This window comes from Amblyomma maculatum, chromosome 8 (genome assembly GCF_055883805.1).
Source record: "Amblyomma maculatum isolate TAMU_Amacu chromosome 8, ASM5588380v1, whole genome shotgun sequence".
Lineage (NCBI taxonomy): Eukaryota > Metazoa > Arthropoda > Arachnida > Ixodida > Ixodidae > Amblyomma > Amblyomma maculatum.
The window spans coordinates 125702640-125727656 of record NC_139351.1 but is presented as its reverse complement, the minus strand read 5'-3'; the positions used below and the strand labels follow the sequence as shown (position 1 = coordinate 125727656).

At 46.2% G+C, this 25017-nt stretch overlaps 1 protein-coding gene across 1 annotated transcript; it reads right to left on the bottom strand.

Moving 5' to 3' along the window:
• Positions 1-92: 92 nt before the first annotated feature.
• On the bottom strand, positions 93-19669 carry LOC146182492 (ribosome production factor 1). The gene is made up of 9 exons (XM_084577620.1): positions 19496-19669; positions 18912-18968; positions 18753-18833; positions 18559-18654; positions 17690-17843; positions 11808-11890; positions 8582-8760; positions 5641-5767; positions 93-2042 (listed from the first exon to the last, which is right to left on the bottom strand). Exons 1-9 carry the CDS (start codon positions 19658-19660, stop codon positions 2001-2003), a joined length of 984 nt encoding a protein of 327 aa, XP_084433746.1. The 5' UTR covers positions 19661-19669; the 3' UTR covers positions 93-2000.
• Positions 19670-25017: the final 5348 nt, after the last annotated feature.

Here is a 25017-nt window from a genome sequence, read left to right as displayed (position 1 = left end):
ATCTTGTTTCAGCCATGAGGGCACTAGCATGCAGAAGTGAGAACTCCATGCTTAGGCATGATCACATGTAGCAACGCTAATTTTTGCTGCAGTGGGCTCAATCACACATGCTCAAAAGAAAGGACCTGGGCAGTCCAACACGCTAGAATAGGGGAGCGCACCTGAAGTTTGCTCCCACTGGAACAGCGCCGCCTCCTTCTTCTGGCGGTCATTTCTGAACTATTGGTCGGGAACGTCTCTGTGAGAGCGCATTGAACCACCCATGCCCAGACTGGTATGCGCGCTGCTCGCGCCGCTGGCTCCTTCATTGTGTGCACGTGCAGTCTTACTCGCAGGTACATAAAAGAGATGTTGCTGGTTGCTGCGAGTCTGGCTGGCATTCCACGACGTTCAGAGAGGGAAGAAAGCTATTGTGGTCCAGGGATGCGGAATGGCTCCTCTTGGTTCTTTCATTAAAAGCACACAACACCATGCTTGCAGTGTCACAGAATGCCAGCCGTGCAAGCGCATTTGCCACTGCTTGTAAGCTGTTGCTTTGGACAGCATAGCCATGAATGCTAAAGAAAGATGTTCGCGAAGGAACTTTTTTGTCGCACAATTTACGAGAGCAGAGAAAGAGGGCACACGCCCACAAGTATTTACCATGAACGGCCACCAACTAAACCAGACTACTAAACAATTGAAAATGTATGGCATTATTTATTACAGAAACATTTATTTACCAAATTTTTGCATGGAATCGTATATTTTGTTAAGCATTTCTTCATTATCGTTATTTACTGATGAGTGTTCATGTGGCCGAATGCAGTTACGAAAAAAAAAAATTGTGAGAAATCAAAATGTTTGCCATGCACATCAGTGGTTGATGGCTCTGCAGATTGGTTGTCTTGGGAGTATGCGTGCGCAGTGATAGCATTAAATAAGCAACCGCTTATCTCTATGGTCTATGGCACTTATTAACCCTTATTAACCAAGCTTACGTTTTTCTTTTAACCATAAGCGAGCAGTTGGTAGGCATATTCGGTGGATGGTCTCGTCTTTCTCTTCAGCCTCGCATATTGCCTTCAGGACTCTTATTTGTGTTAAAATAAAGGTAATCTACATTATTATTAGCACAAAAAAGTATAAAAATCCAGGCTATTCAGTCAGCGAAATTGCACGCACCACAATGAGCCATCGAATAAAATTTTGTATTGTGAAGATGACTATTTTAAAAAAGGTATATTTACTTTCCATGTTGTAAGCTATCTTGCCACTTAATTACTTGCGACACTAAAAGCGCCATTATGATAATGGTGTTTTCGTCAATTTGCCTCACGGAGGGGACACGATCTACTAAATTTTCCTACTTCTCTGAAGCATGCGACTACACGTGCAGAACTGACCTCTTTCGAGAGCCATTCGCGCAGCTGTTCAATGGGACGGGGAACCGGCCTGCCCAGACAATTATCGGAGTCAGCCGAAGAGCGCTTTTCCCTGGCACCTGCAGCGCCCCTCCTGCGAAGCTGCAGTCTCCTATACTGCACAAAGCCTGTACTTCTCAGTTTGCATGCATTATGCTACCCAGTCACGTGCATGAAAGAGCACTGAACAAGGGTTGAGGGGGAACCTAACATTTCGACAAGTGGACTTGTTTTCATCCACTTGTCGAAAGATTGGCTCGGCTTTCGAACTGAGGCTCCCTCTCAACCTTTGTTCAGTGCTCCTTCAATCGTGTAAGCATCTCCTTTCTCTCGTTCTGCCCTGGATCAGTCTTGTGCAGGTGTGATTGAGCAGCCTCCGCTCTTGTGTACTGTCACTCCATGCTTTATTATGTACAAAGTGGTTCCTTATGGCACCCTCATCTGGCATAAGGTGCCACCAGCAGTCTTGCAGCCAATCAGCTAGGCTTCTATGCACAGGAGGAGACTCAAATCCCTTGGCAGACTTGCAACATGACCCCAGGTCGACATATGTGACGACAGAATCGATGACGACATCAGTGCTCTCGACGATTTTCTTCAAAGGAAGAACCGTCTGCGGCTGGTCTCCATCTCGTGCCTCTGCACAAAGCATCACGAGGCAATGTCAGTGAGCCTGAATCCAGCACTGTATGTAAAAATGTTAATGGCTGACCAGCACTGAACACCTTCTAACATGACCAATTTGAAAGCCATTGAGAAAATGTGGTCAATTCCCACTCTCAACGCCAGCTGTACAGCAATGTGCAACGTAAGAGGATAATTAAATGGTTGAAAATACCGCTTTCATCACATAGTTAAAAAACGCCATCTCAACATGTCCAGTTTTAACTAGGGGAGTGCGAGAACTTGCCATACCTTTCAAAAAGCATTTGCTATTCAAACTGAATTTCCACCTCTTACATGTTCACAAATTGCAAATTTACAGTTTGTCTAAACTGGTGGCAAAATATTAAATCATTTTTAAATGGCATTTTTTTTGCACTCATCGCTTACAGCTGATTTATACGAGTTGACTGTCAGCTCATTGTAATACCATTGTCAATTTACACCAGTTGGAATCTAAAAACCTTGCGTCTTAGAGCACAGAAAAAAAAAAGCGCAACAGCTGCGAGTAGTAGTCTTCGTGACTGCGTTTGGGGCAGACTTCCACAACAGGCGCTCTGCCGTGAGGGAGCGTGGAAAGGATGCTTTGTCTGGTGTTCTGTTCAGGTTTATGCCCACGTCCATTTCGCGAGCTGTCTTGCAGCGTTTTGCCAGCAATGTCTTGTGCCTTGCCACTCAGATAGCCGACCGCTGGCGGTACTCCTCTGCTGAGGAAGTACCTAGCTTCCTTACAGTGCTTCATGAAAGTATTCAGTAAGTTCCACAGTCGTGTCAGCATTAGGTAAAAAATCCAATAGCATACTTCCTTCCTGTTTCACTGAACATACCTCTCAAGAACTGTTAAAAATATTACAAATTTTTATATTCGCACGCTCTACAGCACAAGAAATTTCAGAGAAACTCCTAGACACAAGGGATAGCTACTAATACATGGCCTTGACATGTCAGAAAGTCAACAGCATGGCTTTTGTGATTTTACTGCAGATCGGCCTTCACTTAGCAAAAGAAGCACCCAGTGCATGTGCAAATTACTGAAGTACATAGATCCAGCACGTGGAAAGGCAGAATGGGGAAGTAAGTGTGTTGTATACATAGATTATTCCAGCAGCACAGATGCAACATATGTCTTGGTGTAGCAGAGTCATCACTCCTTTTTACTGTCCGGCAACATTCTTAGATATAGAGAGTTGGAAAACTGTGCTAGCGCGCTGCGCTGCGAAGTGGGCCCAAACAATCGCCAGTCTGACGCGAGTTGATTGCAAAGCGACCGCAGCGCCCCTCTCCCACGCTGTGGTAGATGTGTGAGGCCATAAAGTTAATGCACAGGCGGAATTTTGAAAATACTGCTAACCCTCTTCTTTCAGCAATGCAACAAAAATAAAATAGCGTCTGTGCTTTTTAACACACTTTTGTACGCATATGAAAGTACCACATCTACTGAGGCAACTGAAGCAAGCAGGTTGCAGACGCTGCTCAAGCGTGTCGTCTGCTACCTGCCTGCTTGAGATATATCTGCACACGCGGTGGCGTTTCATTCGTACAAAGTTAAAAAATGCAAACGCAATTTTATTTTCTGTTGCATCGCTGAAAGAAGAGGGTTAGTATTTTAAAATTTCCGCCTGTGTATTAGCTCAATGGCCTCACCCATTTAGCACAGCAGGGGAGAGGGGCGCTGCGGCCGCTTCGGCCTGCTTCGCACTGCGCATTTTCCAACTGTCTCTATCTAAGAATGTTGTGGTCCGGGCACAAAGATTAGGGCTAGACGCGCAAACCTTCTGTTGAATTTTGCTGACCTCACTTGGCCAAGAATGCAAAGACACTATGCATTAGATTATTAGCGCAGCAGTCATAAGTTTGAAGGCTGACCAGTGCAGCTGCAAATTGCTCGATGCCTCTGTAAGGGGTGTGCCTACCAAGAAGTTTGGTTTCAGAAAAAAACTGGTTCTAAATTTTATAGTTGAAGCTGCTTTCAGAAGCTTCTGGGCTTCTCAAACCTGTCGAACTCAGCAGAACAGTGCCATCACATTAGCAGGTGAAGGCAATAATGAGCGACTGTTATTTTACACCGAGAACACCAGCAAAGGAAGCACTGCTGGCCTACTACCCTTTTAACTAAACAGCTCACATCAAAGAACATCAGGACAGCACTGTTCACAGTAATAGACTGCTCTCAGCTCCTTGCAATGACAAAACTGTTCATTATAGTATTGAAGCTCCACTTGAGCGCTTTTAAACAAACTGAGGCGAGATTTTGAGCACGACCCACTGACATGACCACTGCAGATGTCTTTCTAGACTAATGCAGCTGAAAGTACACTGTGCTCTAGAGTGCACGCTGCCACCACATAAAAGTCTTTTGATATTTGTGACAGAGCCCTAGGGTTCTTGGTAAACTCAACCAGCTACTCCAGTTTCTCCAGCCGGGAAAATTTATAGCCAGCCGTGCACTTTTTTTTTGCTGGCGTACAACTATGCTCAGGTGGGCATCAGTAGGCAGATTAAAAGCGAGTGAATATCCAATAATCTTGAATATTTGGTTTTAAATGGTAAAGTATTACATATTTGGCAAAATTTTTGAAACCTTGAAGCAATCGCCTGAAGTGGACAATGTTTTCAGAACGTGTGATGTGTGGGGTTTTGATCTGGTGAATTCCCTCTGGGATGCCATCATGGCGCTTGTGCACACCTAAAAGCAACAACAGTGCAGGGACGCAATCGCAATTGGAATCAGCTGTCGGAGATGGGCCACCATTTTACCAAAGGTGATAAAATGGCATTAATTCTGTGCTTTCCACTTGGATATGATCTGCATGACTAAGCGGTGCACCAAACTATGGATTGATCCCATACAAGCTCCAGCAGCCAGCGGAAGGACCAAGTTCAACTTCGTGCTTCCTACCACTTGTCTGGGTAAGTGAGCACGAGCAAGCTGTTTAACAGAGCACAGATTTGATATTAGCAGAACCAAGTTATGCCCGGAATGATTGCTTTTTCTGTTTTTCATAAATGGGCTACAGCATTAGAAATGATGTAATATCCACGGCTCAGCCTTCAAGCAAGCTGGCGACGCACGTACGCCGACTATTGCAGATGGCTGTTTTCGCAAATGGTTGGTATAGGTTCAATAACTGTGAGAAATCCTCCATGCATTATTTCTTTTATATACATAATGGCCTTTCACGCAAAAGGTATTTCAAATATCTGCTTCAAAAATATTTGAAGGAAATGACTAGTATCACTTCGAATAAAAAAAAATTAAGGAGGGGCTTAACCTAGTTATGCCAATGGCAGTATGCTGAGAAGTACAGTTCTGGATCATGGTTTAGGGCAAGGGTCAAGTCAAGGTCACGGTCAGTCACTGTTCAGTCATAGACTAAGTTATACTAACCTTAGTCTGAACTAATCGCATGAGGTAACAGAGTTGTGACATCACGAAACAGCTAAGCCAAATCAGACTGACGACACACAGTTCCGAAGCTTCACTTGTGTAATCCTAGTAGTGTAAGAAACACTAAAAAATATTATTTGCAGAAGCCCAATACATTACCGCTTTCAAACGAAACCCACTACTCACCTTGAGCACCCACTCGTACTCGCCAAACTTGGAGTCGAAGGTGCCCTTTTGGAGGCTCTTGAGACGCAACGTGAACCGGGGCCCAATCTCCTGAATGCTCACCTTCTCGGCATTGCGGAACTCGTACCTGCAGTCCACAATGAATGCTGAGTGTCAAGCCAAACTTGACCAATGGAAGAGTAGTTATTTGGTCTTGTTGGTAGCTCAGGATGCGATGCAAAAGCGCAAGGGCTACAGCAGAGAAGTGAACAAGACGAGGACTAACTTTCAGGAAATAACTTACTGGAAAAAAAAAAAAAAAAAAAAAAAAAAAAAAAAAAAAAAAAAAAAAAACAACAGATTCTAATGGGAGCGCTTGCACACTTAATTTGTAATCATGCCAAATGTGCATGATTAAACGCAGCGGTGACGAGAGGTGTAGGGTTGGATACGCAATGCCGCTGGATAACCTGTTTGGGAAGTGGCTCTTCGCCACCAAAGTAGTGATCGTGTGGTACAGTATCCACCGTACCTTTCGGAGGCATTAGTTTTGATTCCCAGTGCTGGCAGATGCCCACTAGTTTTCCAATGGGTACAAGATTTCCTCCGGCCTGGTGTTTGGCTCTTACGGGGTGAAATGATCAGTGACCACCCTCTGGTCGAAAATATTTCCTACTTAGGGGACTGAGAGGCATCATCCCTGGAATGCCCAGCTACCAATATTTCTTGAAAAGACTAAATAAGAATTATGGGGGACACTTAAGCTCTGCCTTAAGGGAGGATACGAGGCAACAGTGTAGGCTACCACGCAATACGCATTTTAACCAAGCTATTTGAACGTGCCTGCGTGGACTAAGAGCACTGGAAATTTGATTCTTATTCCCCCTTCCCACTGTAAATGAGCAATCCAAGTTGGTAGCTCCTCCAAACTTTGATACCATGTGGTCTCTAAGTTGCACCAGCCATCGAAGAATCAGTGCTTGGCCATGTTAGTTGCCAGCTACCACCTGCAAGCTCCACGAGCATGGTTTTTCGCTTATAATGCTGACGGCTACACTGATGCAGCGTTTTCGCCGTAACGTCCATGTCATCTGCAGCGGCAGTGAAGCAAAACAGGCCACTGTCCCAGCAATGAAACCGGCGGCGCCATCTCGCTTTGCTCGCAGCAGCACTGCCACAAACCACAAAGTTCGGCAAAGGAAGGTGCGGGTGGAGTTGTTTTTGGAAGGTATTGAAAAGTTTTATCCACTGCTTTTTAAATAACAATCACCATTTAGCCAAACCTGCACTAAATTTGAAGACTTTTGTTTGTAAATCTCAATAAAACTTTTTGAACACAAAACACAATGAGGTGGCGCCCCCGGCGCCATCACTGAAATCAAAGCTTGTCTTGCTTTGCCACCGCTGTAGATAATGCGAACATTCGGCCAACTACCTACTTCTGATAGAATTAGGCAAGTAAAGAAAAAATTTTGGTATAAAAAATACTGAAAACCAAATACCATTTCTGTGTGAAATTAGAGCTGCAAGGATTCAGCGGTTTAACTGAAAAAGCATTCTACGGCCAGCACGCAATTGTGCAATGTGCTGTAGATGTTGCAGAGTCAACCTCATGCACTTTTGACATCAGTGTTACGGCATGCATGATGCAGTTGAAGGATGGATGGCTTCGTCTCCAAAAATATGCCAACCACATAGCTCCGGTACTGGTTTTAAAATCTTTGCACCAGCTTGTGGCAATGGCAGCTACTGGCCATGCATCAAACATCCAACTGAGCCCAGCTGTATGCAATGCAGCCACTTGTGAGAGGGCACTGTTATCATACCAAAATCAAGAGGTTGTTGCTTGTATTTTACCAAACAAATATTAAGCAATGCAAGTGATAATTTAACAAAACTTGTATCTGGGCTAGATGCTACACAGCTTTTGATAGGGAAAAACAAGCGCACTGAAAGTCACACACGGAAAGAAGAAAACGACAGGGGAAGGAAGTGCTTCTCCCAAAGACAAGCGCTTGTCCTGGTTTTCTTCCCTCTCTGTGCGTTTATCAGTGCGCTAGTTTTCACGAACCAATAGTGACAATTCAAACGTTTTTTACACACAGAAGGAAGAAAACAACACAGGAACGAAGAAAATGATAGGACAAGCACTTGTCCTGTCCTTCTTTGTGTGTGTGTTACTCCTTCTGTGTGGCTTTATCAATCCACTTGTTTTCAGAAACCAAAAGTGATAATCCGAACATTTTTTCCAGTTTCTTGAAGCTATTAATTAACACTGTTTTATTGTACAATAAAAACATGGAACTCACCAAGGTCATGGCCATTTATGCTTGTTTCATGCACATGTGACATTTCCCTGCTAACATTGTCAGGCTTGTTCACACTGGCACACACTCAGCTGTTCTGCTTTAAAAGTGCCTTTCTGTCTCATACATATGCGCATTCCTGCTTAGTCTTTCCTTTTTTGCAACACCCTACATGAAGAGGGTTGTGAGGACAACACAGAGGGCTATGGAACGAAAAATGGTAGGTGTAACATTAAGAGATAGGAAGCGTAAAGAGTGGGTCAGACAAATAACTCAAAGTACTGACATTCTAGTGGAAATCAAGAAGAATGGACTTGGGTGGGACATTAGTGCGAAGAGGGGATAACCAATGGTCGCTCAGGGTAACAAACTGGATTCCAAGGGAAGGAAAGCGTAGCGGGGGACGGCAAAAAGCTGGGTGGGCGGATGAGGTTAAGAAGTTCACAGGGGTCAAGTAGATGCAGCTAGCACAGAACCATGTTAATTGGAGGAATATGGGAGAGGCCTTCACCCTGCAGTAGGTATCATCAGGCTGATGATGATGATGACACTTCAATAACATCCTGTGGCTGAATTTAGTAGGTGCAAACAAATGAGCACCTTTATCAGCACCTCCTCCAGAGACTAGCGCCACTTGTTTCCCTGGGGCAACTGACCTGTGGTGCCGGAAGAAGATGTAGTCCCGCTGATTGTGGAAGGTGACGACCCGCCGGCCCTGGAACTGGGGGTCATAATGGAAGAGTGATGCCAGCATGCGTGCCACCGAGTGACCCAACCGGGTGTTGAAGTTGTTCAGGATCACCTCAGGACGGTGGACGCTGTATGCAGCACGACCCTACATCGGTCAGTGGATGACCAACCATGCAAAGGAAAAGGAGGACCAGTGAGCGATCGCTGCTTAAGTCATCCACTGCAAACAACAGATATACAACAAAATATATACACAGGGGATGAACTTTTCCCCTTTTACATTTTCAAGCATCGGCAGACTTTTTTTGGGTTCATTTCAGAATGCAAGCTTGACTTCTCTTTTTCTATGAAAGTTGTTTCCGACAAATGATATATACTGACATTTTTCGGTGATTTGAAGTGGCAATCCTGTGTAGTCAAAAGTCGTTTAATTAATGCCTATTGTGGCAATTTTGTTGGTGTGAAAAGTTTATTTACAACTACTTACTGCATAAATGAAAAAACTTGAAGCTGTGTGTGGTTGTAGAAAGAATTACAATCAAAAATAAAGAAGCTAAACAAGACAGCAAGCAGAGAAAAATGAAAGTGGAACAGTAAACCTAATTAATTTAGACACACTGGGGCCACGAGGAATATTAGAATTAAATGGGCTTTCAAATTAACTGAATACACACACACACAAAGAAAAAACTGGTCTCAGGCAAAGAATTTCACTGTAAGAAGGTGCTGCACGTACCCCCCTCCCTCCTCCCCTTTCTCCATTACCACTGTTGCACTTTGCGTTAGTAGTGTATGCCATCATAGCTCCGCAACGTCAAGAAAAATATTATAAACATGTTACGATGCTAGTAGATATCAAAAGGGAAACACCGTTCCACTCTGCTGAATTCTGCACTAGAGTGCGGCCCGACTAGTTTGCGGCAACTGCACGGCTGTGTATACTTCGTCTCACAAGATATCTGCAGCACTGCAAAAGGCAGAGGAGCCCTTGCAATTGTGCTCCTAATTGCCACTTGCCCCTTTGCAGTATAATAGAGAACTGTGCTCCTACTGTCACCCCGCCAATTTGGGGGGCCAGAGGTGCATAGGAGCACAATTTCCTATTGTAGTGCGGGTGATCTTGATTGGACCCAGGTGCCTCTGCCTTTCGCAGTACTACTGCAACATCTTGTGAGACGAAGAATAGTTTCGAATTTCTGTGCATCAATTTTGCCCAACAGGTGAGCAAGAGACAGAGGTAAACAACTAAATCTTAGCATGAAGCCTAGCCTGGAGCCATTTGGCTGCACTCAGTTCCCACTATTTCTTAGTCCTTAAAACTGCATGTGCAGAATGCATGGACAGTAAGGGAAGTTGGGATTGTGACCCTTCTTACATGTTCTGCCTAAACGACAAAAGAAAAAGAAAAAAAAAAAAAAAAAGAAAGGTGCAGGCCACTTATAACGATACCAGATATAGCGATATATCGCTTATACAATCATATTCTTGAGATTTATCATTTTTCCCACTGCCCCATGTAAAAATAAATCAGATATAACAATTGATTATCGGCGGTACATGGGATACAATGATAGCTTTATCACCGCCCCATAGGTGTTTACAACGAAAATTTGACTGAATATTCAATAAAAGGTAAAAAATTAAGAAGACAATGACGTGAAAACTCGACATATGCGGCGAAAATGGAAGAAAATGAGCACTATCATCATCACAATCACCCAAAGGATGTTGCTGCGGCCGTATCGTCATTGCCATCACCGATTCTGCGTCCGTGAAAGATGGCGGCGACCACATCGCGGGTGACGCGATAGCTCACAAGATGAAACGGCAGATTCATCGAAATTTTTGGCAGGATTTCAAGGTTGGAAGCCTTGTGAAAAAATACGGACATTCGCACTCTACAATTTTAACGATCATCAAGGCTGGGGATGTCTTTCAGTTCATCCAGCCGCTAATCGGTTTTGTGCACGCAAAAAGGACTGCCGCCAACGTACACGCTACTGGAAGCGATGCTCACAGCGATTGTTAAGCTTTAGCTGCTGCTCAAGTGAGCGCGAATTTCCGACTTTAAATATGCCTAAGTTATTTAATGGCTATTGATGTATAATGTAATAAAGTGCTTAGTGCTCAGTACGATAATTAGCGTTGTTCAACCCAATTTACTCTACGCTAGTAGTAGGCAAGCCTACATGCATGGGAAAATATGTGGGCGTGCTTCTTTTTTTCCCCCTTTTTCTCTTTTTCTTTGCCGGTCCAGATATAACGATAATTGGTTATAACGATCAGATTTTCAGGTTTTCTCAATATCGTTATAAGTGGACTGCACTGCCCTTCAAAACTGCACGAGTAGAACAAGGACAGAACAGACACACACCACACAAAGCGCAGTGTCTCTGCTTTGTCCTTCTTCTACTCTTGCAGTTTTGAATATGAATGGATTTCATCAACTAGCCGCGGGGCCTGGAGCACCTTATCACCTGGGAGGACTGGGAGGCCCTGCTGCGCTCTACGGACCCGGCTGATCAGGAAACTGTCACAAGCCGGGCTACCAGCGTAATGGACCTTCGGGGCATGAACGCTTGAGTACAGTGGGGCCGTGCGGGGGCCCAGGGATCTGCGAGTCCCAAACTCCTTTGCTCAAATAAAGTTTTATCCATCCATCCCGCCAGAAGACACTGCAGTAAAAAAAAAAAAAAAAAAAAAAAAAAAAAAAAAAAAAACACACCTTAACAACAGCTACTTTTATATCTGTTTCACCTGTTTGGTCAGTCGTAGATCCTGTCATTACAAGAGCAAAAGACTCTTCGCATATGTTGGACTGCCTGTTTGTTTCGTCATTTTAACATCCCAAAGCGACTCGGGCTATGAGAGACGCTTGGATTGCCTGTGTGTTGCATGGAGTCCTTGCTTTACCTCCCACAAAGTTAGAAAGACTGAGAAGAAAGTAACAAAATGGGATCCATGACAAACTGACCAAAGTACAGGGGTGATACCCAGCCTGCTAGCCAATGTTAAAAGAGGACGGGTCTTTGCCCGAGTCCAGATGATGAGTCCTTTTGTTGTATTGGCGGCAACTAGTTTTCACATGTGTTCGGCATCGGTGAGAGATGAGAATTTCTCGTTTACGTAATCAAGCCGTTTCGCACCAAGTGTGCATTACCGTTATGCCTGGTAAAACGTGGCACCACTGACCTTTATGTCCTTGCAGAATTTCACACTGCTGATCCTGAAGTAGGCGGTCGGGCCGTCAGGCAGGTGTGTCAACAAGAGTCCGTCTGCAAGTCGCAATGTAGGCATGGCCAGAGTCAAGATCAGGGAGAGTGTCTACCTCCACTCCAAAAACACAGCCACTGCCACAAATTACAGCCTTCATCAAAAGCTTACAGGCCAGGGGTGGTTGCATCTGTGCTATGCAGTCAGTCTCAATTTATGCATTTATGCAATTTATGCATACTTCAAACCCCTTTGGTGTAAGAGAAACTTTCATCCTCTACCCTCTTGCCCATCATTCCCCTACATGCCACAAGAGCACCCCCAATGCATATCTATAAGCTCTTGCCACGAGACCTTTACTTTTCAAATAAGCGCTGTATATAGTACAGTCGTGCCTCGTTAATATGGACACTTTGGTTTCTGACCAAAACTGTCAATAAAGCGAGTCATCCACAATAACGAGTCATAAATAAAAACAAAAAGGATTTTATTGAGAAAAAAGAATTGTAATTAGCGACTGCTTTTGTACATAACAGTGTGCACTGGACTCAAAATTTCACAGAACACCGGAAGTTTTGAGTGCATTATCCTTGTCAACGTTGTCTTCGAAAAATTGTAGTGCAGTCTGAAGCGACTCGCTTACCATGACACCCGTGATGGTGGGCTCTGTGTTGGTCAAACTTTCGAGCACAAACTCCTCACTGGCCGATAAATCAGCGTTTGATTCTCTACTCACCACCACTTCCAAAATGGCCTCGGTACTGAGCAGAGTAGCCACTAAGTAGCTGCTTGAGATTCTCCTGAGGCGAGGAAACAGCTGAGCTGTCGATACTAGTCCCTCGCGGCATGGATTGACTGAGACGGCTTTTGCCGCTTGTATTCACAGATTTCTTCGCGCCTACGTTCAGCTCTGTTCTTTTGCGTTTAACTCCCGCCATGCCAAAAGCCAGACTCAAGTTGAGGGTTACAGGCTCCTGATGCTTTGCAATTTTTTGCCTAGTTAACCTTTCTGCCTTTCCATTCTTCTGATTCTTTTTTTTTTTTTTTGCCTTGTACTGTTTCGGTAAGGAAGCAAGGGAGTCAAGTTGGCAAGCTGCTATGCAGAGGGCTATCGAACACCCCATCTTCTTGGCGCCTTTTTACGTGTTCCTATAAAACAAACACTGCTAGCTGAAGTACAGTTTAGAACGATGGCTAGCAGACTACGAAGAGCTCAGACATTGTCAAGGCCGCATCGTTGACTCAAACCGAAGCCGACATGGACCACCTAGTGTGTAAAATGTGGCAGTTCGGCAGCGCAACAGGGACAAAAACCAGGAGCATGAGAGGTAAGCGCGTCCAGGACGGGATGCCCGGTCCCGGTTGCGTGTTCTTACGTCGCCTTTCTTTTGTCGCTCTACTTTGTGAGTGTGTCTTAACTCTCACCGAAAAGCGTTAACGGCTTCATGGAACACACGTTGCACTTTGGGAAAGAAAACTTCAGCTCCCACCGCCACTGTAGGCACTTGTCTTTCTTCCTGTCATTTCTTTCTTACGCTTTTACCGGAGTTAAATATCAGGTTCTTTCTTCTGCTTCTTTTCTTCAAATTCTCATTCCTCTCCCGATTAACCTGGACCGGAATTCATTCTAATTCCAGAATACATAATTTATTTACACTATATACACCATTGCAGCATAACTTCACTTCAGTCAGGGTGCGGCCTCTCGTCACGGCACCCGAAACAAGTCTTCCTTTTTCCCGCGTCGATCGGACTCCTCGGAGCTTCTCCCCCTCTCCGGGTTCTCCTCTTCCCCCGTCATCCGGCGTCAGCGTAGCAGCAGTTTCAAGCTCTCCTCCGAATTCCTGGAAAACAACTCGCCGGCACGGCTGGGGGTGGTTGAGGTAGGATCGGGTGTCCTCTCGGGAGCGGCGCTTTTCTTCGGCCGACATCGCCGGCCGGCCGTTCGGCGCCAGCCCGCAGACTCCCTCCCAAGTTCGGGTCTTTCACAGGGAGGCGTCATCCACGGCCGCTTCTCTTGCACACGCACGCACATACACACAAACGCCAACACACATGCGTCGCAGTCTTTCTATTCGTTCGTTCTTTCTGCCCACGATCAGGGCGCGCGCACTTGACACCTCCACCGCCATTGTGATGCGTGACTTATTGGAACGCGTCACACCTCACACAACACCAGTGCGCGGCTGATGTCCGTGATCCCCCTCTGGCGCACCATGACAACAAAAACAAACGCAGAAATGGAAACAAAAGGGCCCTCGCTCCCTCTGAGCAATGGAGCTGGTGTACACGCGTCAGCAGCGCATCAGGCCAGGAGGCGCGGGATGCCTCCGACCCCCTGCGGCGGAGGGCGGTCTGTCGGTTCCGTGTCCCCCATACGAATCATCTCCAAGGTCGCATCCCTTCTGGCAATTTGGTGCTTTCGCGTCCTGCGCTTTGTCCACTCACCGGACTTCATCTGTCGCTCACAAAAGCTCTGATCGAAGCGCTTTTTGCCCACGTTTCTCTCTATTGAGGGGAATATGCGCTTCTTCCCTTGACGAGGATCTCGGTCACCCTTGTGGCCAGTCCGCACGCAATCATTTGAGGCCCACCCCATTTCTGGCCGGCGCGACTGGCGTGGTGCCTGCGGCTCACGCGGATGACCCGTGATTTCGTCTCCTTGGTCAGGCAAATTTCCTACGGTCGCCTCATCGCAAACGCACGCGCTCGCACGGTCATCTCTCTCCTTCGACGCATCGCTGACAGTTAGCTCATGCATGAGCTCCTTGCAATCTGCAACCCTTTCATTCAAGCAGTTCTTTCTGTTGGCATTGTCGCTACCTTCCTGCTCTGCTGCGATGACCGTTACAGTTGCTTCTGCCTCATCACACCTCTCACCGTTGTCACAATCCGCATCGCGGGCCATCATCTCTACGCGCACTACGGGTGTCGCTTCTACCTGCCCCGGATTTGTGACATCCTCAACAATCGCATCTCCCTCCGATGCCAGCGTGCTCTTCGGAGCACCGAGAAGCGCAGTGTCAACTGTGTCTGCGTTTCTTTCCACTGCGTCGTCAGAACGCACCTCAGACGCATTAACCACTGCCTCCTGCTCCTCAATCTCGGCCTCCTTGCCGCCTACCGAATCTGCCAGTCTGCGGTCCAAACTTTCCGCTCTCTGACCTCCTTCGAGACTCTCCGCGATGCCCGTTCCTTTGTCTGAACTCACCGCTTGTTTCTTGCCGGCCGCCGCTGCCCTGACAGATTCCCCGTACTGCAATTTCGCTGCTGCCAATTTCATTTCTGCAATTTTTAGTTTCAATTTTAACCGCGCCATCTCGTCGGCAAACGACAACCCCGAGCCTCCGCTGACGCCCCCTACCTTTGCGCCCGCCACCAGCTCTATCTGCCCAGCTCCAGCACCCCGGCCCCATCCTTCCCCGCTACGGTCCCGCAAACTATGCCCCACAGTTGTCATAGTGCGCCGCGGAAGAGGGACCTACAAGACACCAACCTGTGTCGTGCTCCGAAGATGGCTTGGCCCGCTGGTCAGCGCCCGAGGTTCATGGCTCAGCCCTGGCTCCTTTGTTGTTCCGTCTCCGTCGAGTTCGTTGGCCGGTCCGCTTCAAATCGGAAGATCCTTGCCGACTGCGCCAGTTAAATATCAGGTTCTTTCTTCTGCTTCTTTTCTTCAAATTTTCATTCCTCTCCCGATTAACCTGGACCGGAATTCATTCTAATTCCAGAATACATAATTTATTTACACTATATACACCATTGCAGCATAACTTCACTTCAGTCAGGGTGCGGCCTCTCGTCACGGCACCCGAAACAAGTCTCCCTTTTTCCCGCGTCGATCGGACTCCTCGGAGCTTCTCCCCCTCTCCGGGTTCTCCTCTTCCCCCGTCATCCGGCATCAGCGTAGCAGCAGTTTCAAGCTCTCCTCTGAATTCCTGGAAAACAACTCGCCGGCACGGCTGGGGGTGGTTGAGGTAGGATCGGGTGTCCTCTCGGGAGCGGCGCTTTTCTTCGGCCGACATCGCCGGCCGGCCGTTCGGCGCCAGCCCGCAGACTCCCTCCCAAGTTCGGGTCTTTCACAGGGAGGCGTCATCCACGGCCGCTTCTCTTGCACACGCACGCACATACACACAAACGCCAACACACATGCGTCGCAGTCTTTCTATTCGTTCGTTCTTTCTGCCCACGATCAGGGCGCGCGCACTTGACAACCGGCCTCTCTGTTCACGTTCAGCAGAATTTATTGCAACCACAGGTTGCTGTTTTCCAGACTGCGGCGGCACTTCCGCTGCACCCAGAAATCTCCTGGTCCCCCCTTTCGGGGTCTTTCTTACGCTGACCCTCCGTTTGCTGTGTACGTTCCTCTCTGTGTACGTTCCTCCGAGATAAAGGCACTGGCTTTGAGAACATGCACAACAATCAAATAATGCTGTCATATTTCTTAGTGACTTCTGTTCTGCCAAATAAGAGGTGCAAAAACATCTAGTACTAAAAGGGCAATAAAAGGTACTACTAAGGCTACACAGATCGAGAAATTAGTGTCACAATCAGAAAAAAAATACCTAATTTTCACTAAGGACTAAAGTCTGAATAACCAAGGAAATCAGTACAGTAAAACTTTGTTATAATTCCAATTTTAAAGAACCAGATATTATGTTCCAATTATCCGAAGTTGAAATTATTGAATGAATCTGCTGGCTGCAGCAACTGCAATGCAAGCCAATCACAAGCTTGCAAGATTGTTCGTGCTTCGTGTGAACAGTGAGGCTGCAATGCACTGAGAAAATGCCTCCACAGTATGAAAGGCGGCAAAGCGGATTGCATGTTAAACAGCACAGTGGTGCCCCCCCCTGTCTATACAAGTGTCATAAGGCATAATTTAATAGCAGGTCAAGTGGTTCTGTTCTTGGACATTATCTCAAGTTCACTGTGAGAGCTCGAAAGAAAGACGCGTCACGATACTAGTGACACAGTGATCTTGTTCTATGGGGGAAGAAATGGAGCACTGCATTCAGCAACGCTCAGTAACCTTTCCACAAAAAAGGAGAAAAAAAAAAAAGAAAAAAAAAAAAGAAAACATGTTGCGGTAGTGTTCCAGAGGACATTTACTATTGCAGGTTGTTCCCTGTTTTTATTTGCCTCTAGTGTCGTTTCAAGCGACTTTCACATATTACCTGCTAGGGAGCCCACTAAAAAAAGCTGGAAGTGCCAAACTTAGAAAATGCCAGCAGCCCACAGAGTCCCTTAGTTGGCTATTTTGAGGCAAGAGACCTTCTTTTCTTCCTAAGGAACCTCAATGCAGCTGTCATTTCAAGTTGCACTACGATGGTTTGACAATCTGTACCTGATCTGGAATGCTGTTCTATCAGGGAGTTGCGAGAGAGTGAGGGGCACCAAACGGCACTTATATTTTCAGGCAATTTCCTGCTATATCAACATAAAATGAAATATTCACCTTTGGGATCTGAAAAGCCTCGAAACAAATTATGATAACCACATTTTCCAATGCACAAGATGCAGTTTTTTCCCAAAAAGTTTGCTGGTGCATCCAATACAGTGGAGCGTCTCATACAGTCTTATACTAGTGTAGGTGATGTAGGTTAAAAAAATGGCCCTTCTATCAGAAAGGTGGCTGTAGCGGTTAGAATCAAACACGCTTACACGACATCAACAGTTGAGTGTCCCGACTAATGAGCCACTGCAGTAGGGCCTTGCACAAATACGAGCAACAGCACACTAGGGAAGCATTTCACTAGCCCTCAGAAATAATGGCTGCACATTCTGCACATCTGCTACTGGGCACAAAAAGAATATAACGAGTTTTCCATGCTTTCACAGGCACAATGAACCACTTAACTCACTTGGGTGTCTGCGATCTTCATTTATGACTGCAATGTCCGAATACCCGCGTTCAATAGCCTGCTCGACAGTCTTCTTGATCCGTGAACGATTCCGCCACCGGAAATCCGCGTTGGGTATGCTCTGCTTGATTTCGCGGCAGAATCGGATGGTGCGCTGCAAAAGGTGCGAGAGGAACTTGTAGCAAATGATGGATACAAACTGGACATTTCTGGCTTACATATCGGCATGTACCTGCTCACGAATACCGAGTACTTTCACATTTTTTTACTTCTTCCATTAACTTCTCAAGCTCACTACTAAATTCAGTTTGCTTAAGTTTGCAAGATAACATATAAGTGCTTTAAGTAGTTAAAACGTTGTTTTTAGTCGTGAATGGCTATCCAGTGGGGTGAGACATTTAAAAATGCTAAGGTGTTTTTTAAGTAGCACGTCAGGACTTCAAGGAAGAAATTCCTACGACCATAAATTGTTATTTCCATCTGGTGATCATAAGTATCCACCATGACTGTACGCTACTTTAGATTATAAATTTTGCTTTTTGGTTCATTATGTAAAAATAAGCGATTTTAAGCCCTTTAAACAATTTGTCCTGGCAAAACAAGGAGGCAAAAACTAAATAGAGCTATACAATACCTACCATAAAATAAGGGGTAAAAATATAATAAAATTTTTGCAGCATTCAATCCATATGCGATGGGTCTATAGCTTGTTGGGAAGGGTAGCAAATATAAGCTCCAGCCAACTGCGGCACACTATATTCCGGCAACGACCAATAAGCACAAAACAGTTTGTTAAAAAATGAAGCCACTGTTGCAGATGAAACAAATGTAGCAATGAATTAGTCGCGAAGGATCCTCCACAAACTCACTGTGTGCGGATTGTCACTTGTGGTAATAAGCAGTTTAGGTATGTACTCTTTTTTGAAATAGGCAGCCATTTCATCCATTGCTTCGTCGAGCTGAACCTACAAAAGGGGCAAAAGTCACAGGTGTGAGTGTTGGTTCTCAAAAAAGCAGAGGCCATACAAGGCCTGCCACATAGCTGACCAGTGAACAAGTATACCTCCTCGTCATCCTGTTGAACCATAGTGTCATCTGGCTCCCTGGTGTTCTCAATCGTACGGGGCACTTGCTTGGGGGGTGCCTGCGTAACAAGGCGTGTCACAGTATTATCAACAAAAGGGCAAGAATTGCGTTACGTAACAAATAACGATGCACTTACATTTTCGCCAAGGGCTTCGGCCTCCTTACGGCGTTTCCGTTGGGCTTGCCGCTTGATCTGCAACATTTTGTATGTTTACAGTTATATACACCAATAAAATGGTGACAAACTTCGCGATAAATGCGACATACAAAATACACGTATACCAGTCCAATGTATCCACACACATCAAAGTTGGAAAGGTGCAATGATTTCCCATAGCAGGCATTTGCTTCAGTACTGCGTGATCACGATAATTTATATGTTCATTACGAACGACAGAGCACGCAACATGTATAAGTAACGAGCTGCGTTTACGTAAGCGCGTGTATGCCCTAATCGAGAATCCAACGACTGACACAAGCTAAGGTAGTAAGCAAACATTATGCCGCTTCGCGGACAACTTAGGTTACAAAGCCACATCAGGCTATCTCGTCTGAACGTGGCACTATAGTGGCACTGTTGATAATGCGACAGAAACTGTCCGTAAAATGACATCCAAAGGGAGTTCATTCAAACGCAGCAGGCTAGCCACGTGTATTACGCAGTCACGACTGGGCTTACGGCGAACGCTAAGGTGAAAGAAATTGAGCGTCTGTACTTGCCTTTTGCTTGGCTCGTTTGAGCTTTAAATACTCTTCGAGCCTTCTTTGCTTGTTTTTGATCTGCGAGATGTTTCGCTTGTGCACATGATCGTCCTCAACGCTTTCGTCGGCCATGTTGACTTCGTTTTTCTTGTTTATTACTTTGCTCATGGTTGCCGTTCCCATTCGAATACGCACCGAAATGCGCCAAAATCGCTGAAACGAGTAAAGTGACATCAAGCGCGGACTTCTTTGCTAAAGAAATGGAATCCTTGGGGGCGTTTGTGGAGTGCACAAAACTGCGGTTGGAGTGGCTGGAGCTCCAGCTCTGGTCACGGCCGGTCTCGAGGGAGAGCGCGCGTTTCGGCAGCGTATACACTCGAGCGTCGTGCGCACGGAATAAAGCATAAAGCGGCAGCGGTATAGTGCTCTAGAATCTTCTCGAACGCGACTTCATCGCCCGGTCCTGGTGAACGCGAGGAGCAGCGAGACCTTTGAAGGGAATGCGGAGTGAAGTGCGTTTCAACAGCTCGAAGGCTGCAACAACAACAACAAAAATCTTCTTTAAGGCTTGTTTTTAGTTTTTATTTAGTGTGTTTTTTCTTGGGGAGATTCTTTTGTGTAATTGCCCGTTGAAAAAAATATGGTTCCATCGCCATTGCATCGTCAGCAGCGCTAAATTCATTTTGCAATGAATTTTGCAGTTCCAAGTCCTGCGAGAACCAAGCTAATATGCATATATTTGAACACACTGTTGCTGCAGTCGGCTTTAGCCCGTTAGACAGCCAGCTGTTTCTTCGTCCATGTTTACGCCCTCCGCAAAAATTCTAAAGTAGAGGTGGTAGAAGGGGTAGTGGCAGTAGTAGTAGGATGACGAGAAAGCGGGCAAAAATTGCGCAAGACCCAAATCCGTGTCAAGAGGTGTGAGATGAGGACCTTCGACTTTTTAAACTTCTAGCGCGTCTCATGTTTTGTGTGGAACAGAAAACCCTGTAGCAACTGCAGTGCGCAATGATGCGCAGGACTTTCTCGCGCTAACCATTAAACTGCGTTAATCAAAAGAGCAGCGAGTTTTAGCTTATTAGCCATGTATTTATTTATTTATAGCAGAGTTCATGCAGCATTTTACGACCGGCAGGACTGAGAGTTTGTTCTTGAAAACATTTTTTTTTTCTTCTGGCGTCGACGTCGTCCGCGTTGTGAGCGAAAAACTACGGGCATGCCTCTGGCATGTGGTGGTTGGCACGTGATTATATATATATATATATATATATATATATATATATATATATATATATATATATATATATATATATATATATATATATATATATCCCCTTGTGTGTATGTGCCATATGTTATTTGGTCAACAACAACAACAACATATATTCATTTAAGAAGAAATTAGCGCTAACACTTGGACGACGACCGAAGGAAATACACACGACGATTGACAAGCGCGTGTGTGTTTTCTTCTGTCCTCGTCCAAGTGTTGTCGCTAATTACTTCTTAAATATGCAGAACCAACTAGCCCGACAACACGCACTCCTGAACAAGAACAACTGCTCCTGCAAGACTCTGCCGCCTGGAAGCGCAGGGCCTGAACATGGGTTGAACGGGCCGCTGGGTGCTTGGAACGCAGACTGACTCCCCGGTGCCACCCACCCATCAGCAGCATTCCGCGCAGAGCAGGCCCGACGCATAAGCACCGACCTCTGCCGCCGTGTTGCCCCACATGGAGTCGCTCACGGGGCTCATGGAGAGTGGCCATAAGCCGGCGCCTTCGACAGCGCGGCACCGACTGAAAAAATCTAAAATCACAATGATGGTCGTAGCTAGACGTGTTGACTTGGTAGTCGTATGCGTCGCCCTGGGTATCGCTTTCAGCGGGCCACGGCAGGGTGGCCTCCTGGACGTCTGTTTTCGTCAGCCGACAGGCCCGGGATGACATGGCTGACTGTAAAGCTGTCAACGGTTCGGTAGCTGTCGCCTGCGTCGGAGACTCCGGTAGTCCTGCGGTTGACGACGTTCGTGTCGAATTTCATGGTGCTCTGCTCAAGCGGGTCTAGAATGGGAAGTACGCGCCTCGAATGACTCTGCCGAGACCAACGTGACAACGTACAAGAGTGGACGCGATTCCACCAGTCCACAGTTGTTCTCATTTTACTTGCCCAATTTATGTCTGTCGATATAAGAACAATAAATTGCTTCCATGTCTGATATGTGCATATTTGAGACAACGATCGAGAGAAGCCGAAAAAAAAAAAAAGCTGCGGTTACAGAGGGAACAGCACCGCACATAGCCGTGCACAGATTGGCCATGATTCTCTCCCCCCCCCCCCCCCCCCTTTCTGTTCATCACAGATTTTTCCGCATCAATTTTCGACAATTGTTGGGAACTGCTTACCCTCAGTTGCCCCTCAGTTTCTTTGAACACGGGCACATGTGCGTGGTCACGTCACCAATAGGCCGCCGACACGACAAGATGGATAAATGGCCCGAAGAAAGATTTGAATAGAGTTTGTCCCGCACTTTATAGGACTTGCAGGATACCTTTGAGATAGCAGGAAAAAGTGGGCAGGCCCCGCTAACAGCTAGCAGTGTAGAGTAACATGCGGCCTACTGAGATGTGTATATGACGCTATCGCGAAGTTACATAATTCGAAAGCATAGAAAGGCGTACACGGTGCGGGTCCTGCAAGTGAATACGTAGGTTGAAGGTGTGCATCCTAAAATTATAGAGAGGCAGATGAGAGGCACGTCAGCTGACGCTATATGCAGGGTTGCTATCATTCTTTCATGGATTTGTCTAGGGATATAGATAACACAAAGAACTGATCTATTTTTGGTTGGGTTAATTAATGGTAAGAATGTTTTGTTCTACACGTATACGGGGCCAGTTAAGGCAATGTTAAGCTTATAAACTACAATATTGTTGATAGGCACACTATCGCCTACCAAAAAAGAAAAGAAGCAGATGCAGCAACAAAAATGCGCAAACATGACCACCTAGAGAGAACTCAAGCTGAAATTAGTAACTAGCGAATGCATTGCTTTCCCACCTGCGCTGACCTTGCAGAAATATTTGATACGGTTCTTTTGTTTTACTTGTGTTGAGAATATGCTGGTATAATTGCTAAATATTCTTTTCTGGGAAAACCTTGGCAAAAAGGCATGGCGAGTCTGTTTGCTGATGGTGATACTGGCTGTATTCTTTTTAGCAGAAAGACCGCGACGTCAACGGCACGGTCAAGCAAAAAGAAAAAAAAAAGCAAACAAAAAAGTTGCCCGCAAAGCTTCACACACTCTAAGAGTCACTTGGGGTATCACGGGACGAATTGCCTCCAACAAAGTCTCGCGCCATCAATGTTCAAGACAGGGGTGATGACTAGACCGCCGAGATGCTGGCCGATGGGAAGGCGTACTGCACTGCAGTGCGTAGTATACAACGGGAAAGCCGAAAGCGTGAACGATACACGCCCGGATAAACGACGTTAGTGGCAGTTTATGCAAGCACTCAGACTGCATGTAGCTTTGTCTTCTCGTGCAAGTTTCCGTACGTTCAGTTTAAACCTCCTCCCTAGGTTCGAGGTCGGCTTGAGCCGATCGCGCGGCACCTGCTGAGACATTAGACTGCACTTCACGTATGTGCCATATGGTAGCATGGAAATATAGCCAGGATGAAACTTGCAGTTGATTGCTGCTCCCCGACGACTCATGCCAACCCGTATGCATCCTAATGTCATGTGGTTTTTGTCAAGTAATTTTGCAGTGCGCGGTTTATTGCTGGCACACTTCAAGTACGAGCACCCAATGCCAGTCGTCTTATTTCGGGCAGCGGGTACTGTGATGCAATCGTATCGACTTGAACATGCCCGAATCGAACCTACGAGAAAGATTTGTGACATATGTCGGACTTTGATAACCGACATACCACTCCCCCTCCCCCAAAAAACAACTAATGGGACGATGCAAAGATTCAGCAAGTGCATTAGAATAAAGCGATGAGGTTCATCCAAAGTACCTTTAGGCACAGGTAGCCGAAAACTACAGAAAAGAACCGCAACCTATTCAGCTTAGCTATACAAACGCATGCAAGTAGGTACGTGCGGTTGCACGTCGCGTTTCACTTCGTTTTCGGCTTGACTACGGGTGCAAGTCCAACCTTCAGGCAAAGATGGGCTAAATCGGTGGGTAACGCAGCATAAAATTGCGAGACCACTTAATGCACCTTAGGAGTGCAATGTGATAGAGATGTGTTTTGTATTCATTGACCACGGATAGAAGTTGATGAAGGCGACTACATGTAATGCAGTCAAACAACAACAACAACAACTCGAGCGGAGATCAGTTGCGTCGACTTTTTTTTTCTTTTTTTATTACATGAAATTATACTTCAAAAAATTTCGTTGCTACCAAATTCTTGGAAGATCCCTCTCTGTGGGTATGTGCCATATGTTATTTGGACAACAACAACAACAACAACTACAACGTTCGTGCGGTGGCAAGCGAAGCTGATTTCTTCGCGTCGCAGCGGGATCGAAACCTAGTCACGGCTATATTTAGTTTATTTCTTTCAAAACAAGATGGACAGTCACAGTTGATGGCTTTTCGGCGGAGCGAAAGGCCTAGCGCTGTAGCCCTCTAGAAAAGCAATTTACTACATCCAAGCAGATATTCGGATGGGGAGACGAGCTGTGTTGGGGTAGCAGGCCAGCCGACGCCAGCGTAACAGCCGAAGCCTCTGTCTTACAATCTTGTTGTCCTAGTTGTTGATTAGAAAAAAATTTCTTGATAATAACAGATTTACTGCTCAAAAAGATAGTTTCTAACTTGAACTCTATTCCACCTGTTTCAAATTGTGACTGACCACAGCGTCCGGGAATGTGTTTCTATTAAAAGCGCAAACCCACAGAGTCCATCCAGCGGAGCTGTTCAACATCAAAGCAGACACATTACATAATAACGAATTGCCAAGGCGGCAGCTGCCGGCACTTCACTTTCACCGTGGGAAAAGACCCTTCGCCCGGGAAACGATGTCTCCCTCCGCATACGGAATGAGCCTGGAGCCTTCTCCACTTATTTCACCACTAAAGCACTGCAGCCGTCGTGGAAGGACTGAAGAGAGCGGGAGTAGCGCAGCAGCGGGAGCCGGCATGCTACACAGCACTGTGTCGTCTTGCAGCGAAATGGCGGCGCGCTGCCATCAGGACCCTTCTTCGGTGCGCGGCCCCCTCAAAACACACATCACTACGAAGGCCGACGTCCATCTGAGTGTTTTGCTTATCATCCCTAGATTGCAGCCCCCTCCCCCCATTTCAGGAAAAGATCAAGATCACCGCAAGAGCCGACACACTTCGCCGAATTTGGTCTTCAGCATCGGCCGCTCGGCTTTCCACTCTGGCCCGAAAGGGTCAAGTGGACTTTAAACTCTAGCATCCAGGCGTTCGGCGTCAAACTCTAGCTCGAGGGGGCAAGTGGATTTTGGACTTAAACATCCGGCCGCTTGGCTTCCCGTTCTGGCTCGACGGGGCAAGTGGATT

What these genes read in the sequence shown, in the direction of transcription:
- LOC146182492 (XM_084577620.1), bottom strand. Translation starts at nt 19,660, where the DNA reads ATGGGAACGGCAACCATGAGCAAAGTAATAAACAAGAAAAACGAAGTC. An exon ending in TCAAACGAGCCAAGCAAAAG is followed by an intron (nt 18,969 to 19,495) that starts GCAAGTACAGAC and finishes AAAATGTTGCAG; the next exon opens with ATCAAGCGGCAAGCCCAACG. An exon ending in CCGAAGCCCTTGGCGAAAAT is followed by an intron (nt 18,834 to 18,911) that starts GTAAGTGCATCG and finishes CTTGTTACGCAG; the next exon opens with GCACCCCCCAAGCAAGTGCC.